This window comes from Pleuronectes platessa, chromosome 24 (assembly GCF_947347685.1).
Source record: "Pleuronectes platessa chromosome 24, fPlePla1.1, whole genome shotgun sequence".
Classification (NCBI taxonomy): Eukaryota; Metazoa; Chordata; class Actinopteri; order Pleuronectiformes; family Pleuronectidae; genus Pleuronectes; species Pleuronectes platessa.
In genome coordinates, this window is record NC_070649.1 from 9,649,159 (window position 1) to 9,659,521 (window position 10,363).

Genomic DNA, 10,363 nt, shown 5'->3' on the forward strand with positions numbered 1-10,363 from the left:
GATGGAGGGCTGAAAATGACACCCTGTCCCCCCTTGGTCAGCGTGATGAGGAGCCCGGTGAGCGTGTACCCCTCCATCTTCATTTCTCTAATTCTGTTTGGTGGATTGGTTCTCAGGTGAACGCTTCGCGCCAGGAGGGCAAGCTCATCGAGGAGTGCGACCTGCTGATTGACATCATTCAGCAGAGGAGGCAGATCATTGGGAGCAAGATCAAGGAGGGGAAGGTGAGCTGACCAGTTACACAGGTCAAATACTCTTGGGTTTTTCTTGCCTAATTCTTAGAAAACAGTTGCCCCTTTTCAAAGCTACACATGGAGTCACTTGCCATTGAATTATGTAATATATAGAGGAATCCTTGACCATTAAAAACGATGGTTTCATCCATTCCCACCAAATAATCCTAGAAATGCAAGCAGGTCAACATCTCTATTCCTAGCAAATGCAACCAAAGTTGGTAGAAACGAATAATCCAAAGGTTTGGATTCCTACAGTTGATCGACTATTAATGCTTCCATTGCTTTGTAAACACTCTTCAAGCTAACACCAGACCTCAGTCTCTGTCGATGCCTCATCACAGCCACGTCTCGGCTGCCTCAAATGCAAACCTTTGAACACATTCCAAACAGACGGTGAAAACAGACGGACAGGCCAAGAGTAGATCCCAGAGCATATGGATGGGATGTGTTTACTTGTTCTTTAAACCCAGATGATTTTTTTTTTTAAACGTGCCTATTGAGACTTGGAACACACAAGGGTTTTCTTTTTAGGACTGGGCAAGGATGAACACAGATCTATTTTTTAGCCAACAGATTTGTACTAACTGCCTTTTTAGGGAAGTGCTAGATTATTATCAAACACATTTAAAATGCCTTTATTTTTTTTCCAGAGACCAGGTTTCCCTGCTTAGTCTGCTTTATGTCCTTCTTTGAAATGTGGTGATGACTGTGTGTTTCAGTGGGTTTATAGTGAGATTACAGTGTTTTGGTTCTTTACAAGCCAAACTGATGATGAAATGTCCTCTGACCTCAATCCAGGCGCTGGCCTCAATCTGTCGGGTGAAATCTCGGCTCAAGGGAGTGGGGGGGAAACTGAGCGGTGAGCAAAAGGGAAATGGAAAATAAAACTAGTGGACATGGGAGAAGCTTCAATCAGGTCGATTTTCACGTTTCTTGTTGATTAGAAATCAACTTTCTCCTGAAGCTCAACCGTATAAATCAGTAAACCGGGAACTTTTCCAGCTAAATTTACTGCAGCTTCAGTTTCAAGCTACAGCTTTAAGCCCTTGTAACTTTGGCTAAGCATGACGGACGTGTTCATGCCCTTTTCCTGCAATTTAATTTCTCGGATGTTCATAGCAATTAAGAGAACATGAGTAAATACATGACCACTAGCATCAATCAACTCCAAACCTGACCTTTTCATGTGTAAGTGACTTGCAGAATGTTAACAATCATCTCCCTGTGCACGTGAAAGCTCATATTTTTGGGTCATTCTCTTTCGTCAGCTCCGATTATGTTCTCATCCTTAATGAGCTGCGGCACCTTAACCCGGATGAGGGCATTTTCACGCCCTCTTGGTTTGATGATTTTATCTGTCCTGCAGCAGTGCGGTTCTCAGGCTTCTCTTCTCCTCTTCAGACACAGCGGCTTCGGAAGCTCGCCCAGCAGATCACCAACTGCAAGCAGTGCATCGAGAGGTCCTCGGCGCTGATCACGCAGGCCGACCAGACGCTGAAGGAGACCGACCACGCTCGCTTCCTGCAGACTGCCAAGAGCATCAACGAGAGGTCAGAGGTCACATTCATGCTTTTGTAGTTGTTCAGCTTCGGTCTAATTTGAGCAGGAAGTAAAGCAAATGTACACAATTTGATGATTTTCAACAGCAAAGACAAGTAGGGCGGGACTTCATCTTGTATTGAGCTTCTAATTATTTCAATCCCTGTTTAAGCTGGCTGACTAATTGATTTGGCAATTTCCAACAAAACCCAGTGTCCATATGTGCCATCTCAGGAGAAACAGAGACTGATATAAAAGCAAATCCTTTAGTCTCTTAAACAAAAAAGGGTTTCAATCAGAATTTTTTACGCAGAGACGCACTAATTAGGGGAAGACTCTATTCAGATTGAAACTCAGTTTTTAGTTTATGTAAAAAGTTCTGCAAAGTTACAAAACCTAAAGTTTCAATGCCAGACTTGCATAATGCACTCCTAGGAGCCAGGTACAGCGAGAGCAGAGGCCAACATTTGGTAAACACGCTTGAAGTAGTACACAATCAGAATAGAGTGGTCCGGCTGGCCAATCAGAGCAGACTGGGTTTCATTCGGAGGAGGTAATTACAGAGACAAGAGCTAAAACCAAGCCGTTCAGACAGAAACAGCAATAATCCAAATTAAATTTATGAATATATGCTCTTATGTATTCCTGGCATATGTATTCCTGGAACCCTGTTTGATACACCTGTTCAATTTTGCTTGATGACGATCTAGGGTCTCCATGGCCACAGCGTCCACCCAAGTGCTGATCCCTGAGATTCACCTAACGGACACATTCGACACCGTGGCCCTGGACTTCACCAGAGAGAAGAAGCTTCTGGAGAATCTGGATTACCTCACGGGTAAAGAAAAAAAAAAACTCTTCGCGTTCTGTGAGACACTCAAGTTTAACGTCCGAATTAGCCTCTAGGCTACTTTTCCACGTCACATTATCAAAACATCACTGTATGAATCACGCTGGAGACACAAAACCAAGGCATCACGCGTGGTGGACTTGAAGGTCCTGTGAAAGTGGCTGGCTCGCATTTACTCTGTGCGACGCATGAGGGCTTAGCTCGAGGGCCTTTTCACAAAGTGAATCAGTGTGAATCACTCCACTCTGCGCAGCCACTCTTGACAGAAGGCTCGGGAGAAGGAGCGAGTGACAGACACAGAACGAGGGAGGAAGTGGCTTTAAAATCAATTTAAGCTCTGCCTTTGTATCTTTGTTTTGTTACCTCGCTCCATTCTCATTCTACAAGAGGCTCCACGGCCTGAATACTAAAAGGGACTTATTTTGTTTATCTTTCCATAGAATAAAGAACTGCTCATGAATCGATAAACAAGCGTAAGAGAGCCAACTTAGGAACTCTGCTTACGTAAGACCCCACATTAGTTCTGCTAAAAGGATTGTGATATTTATTCGTCCGTGCACTTGAACTATATTTTATTATTTCCTTGCTGCATTACTGTTAATGCTCAACCTACCACTCTAGTGAAAAGAACATCTTCAATCCTGTGTGTAATGAAGCCTTTACCCACAAGGATTCAGCCCAGTGAACACATGAGGTTAAGTGGGGCTACTGTTTGTTAAACTTGGAGCGTGGTATCATATTAGTATAGCACTAATGTAATATGCAAGCTGTGTACAAACACAACATATGACATTAGAGCCTGAGATGGTGTTGGATGATTGGATTTTTTCTCTTCTCCCCACACGCAGCTCCGAACGCTCCGTGCATACGAGAGGAGCTGTGCACGGCTTCCTACGACACCATCACCGTCCACTGGACGTCTGACGATGAATTCACGGTGGTGTCCTACGAGCTCCAGTATGCCATCTTCACGGGACAGTCCAACATCGCCAGTAAGTAATGAGGCAGCCAAGGAGTTCAGCAATCAACATCGCAGCAGTGCTAAAAGCCATCTTCAGGGCCTGAGCGACAATAAAGCTAATGGGGTCACATCATGCTGGGAATTTGTGGGCACTTTAAAATCTACAATTAAAAACTTACTGATGGTGGGTCGCTGTGATTCAGTGACTTTTCAAAGTACAGCAACACCCGGGGCCTGTTTTTTGGGGGCAATTGACCAAATAACCCTAATTAAAATGTAAACACAGGGACATGATGGTTATATTAAATATCACTAAGATTTTATGGATTTACTTTAAATACTTCAATGGGCCATTATCATCATCATCATCATCATCATAACTCTGCTCTGAAATCATACAACAACGTAGAACTGCAGATCTAGTAAGCAGATTCTTCTTCCCTAGTGCCGTAACCCTAAGTACACTCGACCAATCATCAGTCTCAACTGTACATCATGACACTTCACCCCGTTTTTATAATATCAAATATGGAAGTAAGAACACACTTTAAAATAGCATGTCCCATCCACTAACATGGAGGAAGCAGGCTCTACAACGTGTGTTGCAGGCAGCCACTAGGTGGCGGTTGAAACGTTTTGTTACAAAATATAAAAGAACAAATCCATATTTGCAACTATAAAGTAAATGTCAATAAATACAGGATTAAAAAATGCAAATTAATCTAATACAAGAGGCCTGATTGGTTCTTCAATGTTGCGAGCCCATGAACTTAAACTTTATAAAATAGAAGCTTAGCTCTGGCCCTGGCCTTGGTCCCACAAGATGCAAACAAACACCTCCAGTGCATTTGTAACACACACACTTACCGACTGCTTTACAGCCCTGACATCTGCACTATGCAATCCCGCCGCCTCCCCGGTGCCCACTAGTTCCCCTTCGGCAGCCCGGCGTTTGAAGCGCTTATCTGAAAAGCTGCGATACGGCAGTGGAAGTGGAAACCTCCTGAAGTGAACCCTGCCGCGTCTGTGCTACTATCAGCCCTCAGATGTTGTCTTCAAATGACTGTAGCTTGTGAAGAATGAACGCAGGGATTTGACAATAGTGGAGCGGAGAATCAACGCGGAGCACTCAGCACAAAAAGGATGAGACGTTCAGAGGATGTACGGATGTCTGTACATGCAAGACGTTTAAGGTTTTCAGTGGCACCGACAAAGTGAGACGTCGTGGCAGGAGATGACAGCCGAGGATGAATCAGCATCGCAGATACACACTTAGCGCCACGATGTCTATTCAACAGCGATAGACATACTGTATAGGCTGACACACACACACACACACACACACACACCGACACACACAAGACCCAGAAAACCGTTGAGCACACTCGAGTGAGCAGCAACTACAAGAAAGAAAATGGGGTCAGGACATCTGAAGACGAGCTCCCCTGCTCTCTTTCAATCAAACTGCGATTTCTCTGTCTTTCATCTCTTCTTTTTCCCCCGCTTCAAATAGATATATACCCCACAGCAGAAAAATCCTCCTTCCTTTCTTTCTTTCTTTTTTCCTTTCTTTCTTTCTCCTTTTTTCGGCTCAATCTGCCACGGGACTCCTTCACCTTTTGTCACTGCCTTTTCATTACTTTACAGTTCAAAGCACGCTCGGAGGGCGACAGCTATTAAACTAATGTGACACTTTATTTCCCCCCGCCCCCCCCCCCCTTTTCTCTCCCCTCTTGCCTATACACTGTCTGCCGTTTCCCCCCGTCTCCTTCTGTTCACCGAGGATGCTGTGATTTTCCTTCCCTGCTGCTTTCACATCCGATAATGTCAGAGGTGTCGCTGTCGGGCGTCTGCGTCATGTGCCAGAAAACATCCCCCCCCCCCCGAAGGCCCACTTCAGATGAATCAGGGAAACAGTCCTGTAATGTTAATGTAATAACAACAGCAACACTGCAACAGTATTAACTCCTGTGCGGAATTGTGCAGTGCAGAGCTGGATTTCCTGAGGGAAACGTGTGTCAAGACGATAGCAGCCAACTTGCTTCCTTATCTGCTATTTTTGTTTGATACGTCTGGAGCTACAAGCATGCATAAAAAAGGTTAATTCTAATTAATGTGTTATTTTAAGCGTCTGAAAATGGACATCCCACAGGATGCCCCTGACTGGTTGTGGGAGGCGTTTTTGGCATGGCCCTGTTTAAATGAATCAAATTAAATTAAATAAATGGAGAGCTACAACATCCATTCTATTTCTTCCGGAAAAGCCAAGTAATTTATTATAGTTTATTAACTTATAGAACCTTTTGACCTAGTATAGTTTAATGATATGAATCCTTTGAAGATACTCAGAAATTAAGCAAAGATACCAATGTAGGACCAAAGGGTTAAGTCGAGAATTTAACCAGTAGTAGTGACTACTGGTTAAATTCTCATCATGAAGTCTTCGTTAGGTTCTGTGATCAGTCCTGGAGTAAATTTGGCCATTGTTGGGGCTGCATGGAGAAAAAAAAACATTTAGTTGTTTTTTATTTGTTCCTGATTCCAAAGAAAGGAGAGGTAGAGAGGGGAATAAGTAAAAGTGTGCAGGCTCATATAAAGGTCATATTGCCTTTATCACATAATAAAATCGTTTTTATCGATCATAACACCAAAAAACTGTTGAAGCTGCTCAGCCTATCGATAATCTGCCCGAAACGCAAGAAGATGGACGATGCAGCCATCAACAAAATGCCTTCTTCTTAGCTGATCTTGTCTTTTCTGATTAGTTTCATTATTTACCGTTCAAGTACAGGAATGAAGTGCATCTTTCAGTGCCAGGGGATAAAACACACACACAGAGGATTCACACATTCAGAGCTGAGAGGGCGCGATGTGTGAATGGTTTCCTCGTGTGGCCTTTTCACACCTGTTCTCCCGGCTCACACACAACCAGCCATTTGATTCACTGTCCAGTCACACAGCTCCCCCTCCCTCACTCCTCCCTATGGAAAACTTAGTTTGTCTACTTTTTATATGTTATTTTCTTGCACACAACCTGAGCTGATCATTTTCTTTAACTTCAATCCCTCTCTCTTCTGCGTGTCTCTCCGTTCGTCTCACCTTCTTCCCCCCCCCTCCCCTCCCAGGTCTCTGCAACTCCCTGGAGAGCTGGATGATTGTTCCCAACATCAAGCAGAACCACTACACGGTGCACGGCCTGCAGAGCGGCACCAAGTACATCTTTGTTGTCAAGGCCATTAACCAGGCGGGAAGCAGAAGCAGTGAACCGGGGACTCTGAAGACCAACAGTAAGCGGCTGATGATGACACTTCATACAGGATCAAGCTTTATAAAGGAAAATCCATAAATAAACATTCGCGCAGCCCCAACTGTGTTTCTTATGTCGCTTGCTCCACTGGAAATAGATCAATCTGTGTATATGAAATTTAATTAACCGAAAATGAATTGTCTGCTCCGTAAGGAACGTTGCCCGTTATAGATCTCGATGCACTGCCACTTCAAAAAAATCAATATTTCATTTTCCTCCCTCTCCTCTCTCAGGCCAGCCTTTCAAGCTGGACCCCAAGTCTGCTCACAAGAAGCTGAAGGTGTCCCACGACAACCTGACGGTGGAGCGGGACGAGACCACGTCCAAGAAGGGCCACAACCAGGATCGCTTCTCCAGCCAGAGCAGCTATGGCGTGGTGGGGAACACCTATATTGACAGCGGGCGCCACTATTGGGAGGCTCTCATTGGAGGAAGCACATGGTGAGAATCATAACTAAGTGTTTAAATAAAGTTTTTAAAACCGAGTCCATTGCAGCAACTCGACGGATAACGGTACATCCCACTCCTCCCCAGGTACGCGGTGGGCATAGCCTACAAATCCGCCCCCAAGCACGAGTGGATCGGCAAAAACTCCTCCTCCTGGGTGCTCTGCCGCTGCAACAACTCCTGGGTGGTGCGCCACAACAGCAAGGAGCTGGCCATCGAGCCCTCGCCCCACCTGCGGCGCGTCGGCGTGCTGCTGGACTACGACGCCGGCTACGTCACCTTCTACGACGCCGTGGGCTCCCAGCACCTGCACACGTTCCACGTCACCTTCGTCCAGCCCGTGTGCCCCGTGTTCAACGTGTGGAACAAGTGTTTGACCATCCTCACCGGGCTACCCATCCCCGACCACCTGGAGGGAGTGGATCCCGACAACTGAAGGCTGTAGATGGACGATTGGAAATAAATCAGCATTAAACTGGCCTCAATACCCTAAAGCTGCACTGGGCAAGATTTGTAGAATTACTCCCACTCCCGTTGAGAACAGAAGTGTCCATTCCGCTTCGATTCACTAGGATCGGCTGCATTTGAGCAAATTAAATCCCACTCGTGTGCGGTTTGGTACCCGGAGGGCAATCTGAAATAATCCCGACCCTTGCTACTGGTTGTGCAAAGTTAACTAGCGCAACGTTACAGTGCAAAGACAAGAAGAAGAAGACAACTCTCGGGGCGTTATTTCACCTAACCCCTCAAAAGTGGTTTTCAATTGTTTACTATGATTTCTAACAGGGAATAACAGGCTGGTTCATGTTGTATTGACTCAAAAAGACTTGATGGCAATAAGCTGGAGTCAGTCCACAGGAAACAGGACAAATGGACCTTGGTAGTACTCTATGGCACTTTTGGGCTGCTATGGGCGTATTTATACCATGCATGGCAACGAGGGAAAAAAAGCCACAAATCTATTTCTATTTTTTGCTTTTTTGTTATTTTACACCCTTTTATCAGATATAGCACTTTGAAAAATCCCTTAAAGTATTCACACCAGGAACATGCACAGAGTAACGCAATCACATTCCTTCTTTATTCCATCATGGCTGCTAAAAAGAGCCGAATAGTGTATATTTTGTAAACCGCATAGACTTCCCCCTTTAACTCCCCCTTCCCATTCGAAATAAAAAGGAACCAAAGCAGCCGTTGCTGTCTGTGCAGGTGTCTTTACAGAGAATTCTACTCCTAATAAATGCTGAATTATTTTTAGAAATGTTACAGAGAGGAAATAGTATTATGCTAATATTGAAACGGATGATTCCTTTAAATGTAGACCTTGTTTTTGCACATTGTTCATACTTTATTCATGGTTTCATTCAAATTGGGTGCAATTTACATGCGTTCATATTGGGAAAAAATGTTGTGTTCTGTTTGATTTATTGTGGAAATGTCTATTTCAGGCATCAGGATTTTATGTGATGCATAGTATGTGAGTTTAAAGTTGTAAAGGCCCAGGTTAGTACTGGAGATAAGGGGTAAAGTGTACAATTTCAGCATTTGCCAACACTCCAGAACCAGGAATTTAATTTTAATACAGAGGGTCTTCCCATTTCATCTTAAATAATAATACCTCTTACCTGTCATTGTCACACTGAGGTATTACATCATCAAATCCACATGCAGCACATTGTTTAAAAGGTATTAAAAGTTCAGATACTCTATAAAACACAACTTGTTCACTTTATCAAAACAACACTTGGAGCTCTCTTTTGACGTTATGCAGAATGATAACAGGAGGAAGATGCACTCACTCTTTATTTTGAATCATTGGCTGGATCTTTCTTGTCCTGTCCTGAATTCCCTTGCCATTCCAAAATGGACGACATGAGGTTCAGCCAATGATGATCTTTAGGCCAAGATCCTTAAAATGAAAACGCCCAAAGGGAAATTCTCAATTTTAAGTAATATAAGTATTTTTTGTTCTATATATTATAATGTAGTATTATAGAAAATGAAGCTCCTCAGTGTAAATACAATTATTTGGTTGTATTTCCCAATGTTGCTGAGTGATGAGTAATAATATGGAGGACAAATCTCATTCTTTAATTCTGTGTTTCATTGGCAATAAATTCAAACGTACGTTTCCTTGTATCTGGTATGAATATATAGTGCTTAATTTAATGTTTCCATTATGACCATGGTGTTATATGTTCCGTCTCTGTGGACATCTCTGTGGAAAAACAGGATATAAGTGCTTGCATCACTGTCGTCTGAGAAGGTCAAAAATAAACGTTCCTTTTCACAGTCTGTCTTTATTTTCTCCTTGTAAAGCAATGTAGCGATGTGACACTATCAAGAGCTGTTTTCATACAGTAAGATGCAGTGAAATACCATTTTGAAGAAAGTTTAGACTATGGCATTTCGATCTGCGTGAATTCACTGCTGCCCTTTCGGGTAGTCTTGCAAATAGTAGGTATGAGTGGTGTCTGTTCTTCTTCTCATGCACTCACAGTTAGCCCCTGTCATAGCAAACATTTCAATATTAGCAAGTAGATCACAAGTCTTATTCTATGTCAGGGGTGTCCAAACTTTTTATCCCGAGGGTCATATATAGAAAAAAATACGAAGGTCTAGGCCACTCATGACAGTGGTGTTGGGGGGGCGTTCTGAGGGACAGCTGCAATACAGTGGGCCATAGTCCATCACATTACATTTCATTTAGATGACACTTTTATCCAATAAGTGCATTTAAGGGTACAAACCCAGAACAACTAGAATCAAGAAAGTACAATTTCTTCACAACTAGAGCAAAACTACAAAGTGCTATAATTAAGTGCCATTTAAGTGCTATTAAATTGTTGGTTTCCCCCCCCAAAAAGTATATATATTGTATATATATTTTTTTATTTTTTTATTTTTTTGAGGTGGGCCAATTTAAAATCGATGGCGGGCCGCAGATGGCCCGCGGGCCGTAGTTTGGACACCCCTGTTCTATGTGAATGTTGTGATAAACCTACAGATAAATTCCATCCAAC

The 10,363-nt window shown here is 43.4% G+C and overlaps 1 protein-coding gene across 1 annotated transcript in view; it reads left to right on the top strand.

The window, feature by feature from the left end:
- The window catches only part of LOC128431244 (E3 ubiquitin-protein ligase Midline-1), a 35,437-nt gene extending 25,802 nt beyond the window's left edge, over positions 1-9,635 (top strand). Inside the window, exons 4-10 of the mRNA XM_053417506.1 lie at positions 117-224; positions 1,638-1,786; positions 2,486-2,613; positions 3,474-3,617; positions 6,712-6,873; positions 7,127-7,334; positions 7,428-9,635. Of these exons, the coding sequence (XP_053273481.1) occupies positions 117-224; positions 1,638-1,786; positions 2,486-2,613; positions 3,474-3,617; positions 6,712-6,873; positions 7,127-7,334; positions 7,428-7,776 (1,248 nt within the window). The 3' untranslated portion in view covers positions 7,777-9,635. The remainder of the gene's footprint in view (positions 1-116; positions 225-1,637; positions 1,787-2,485; positions 2,614-3,473; positions 3,618-6,711; positions 6,874-7,126; positions 7,335-7,427) is intronic.
- Positions 9,636-10,363: the final 728 nt, after the last annotated feature.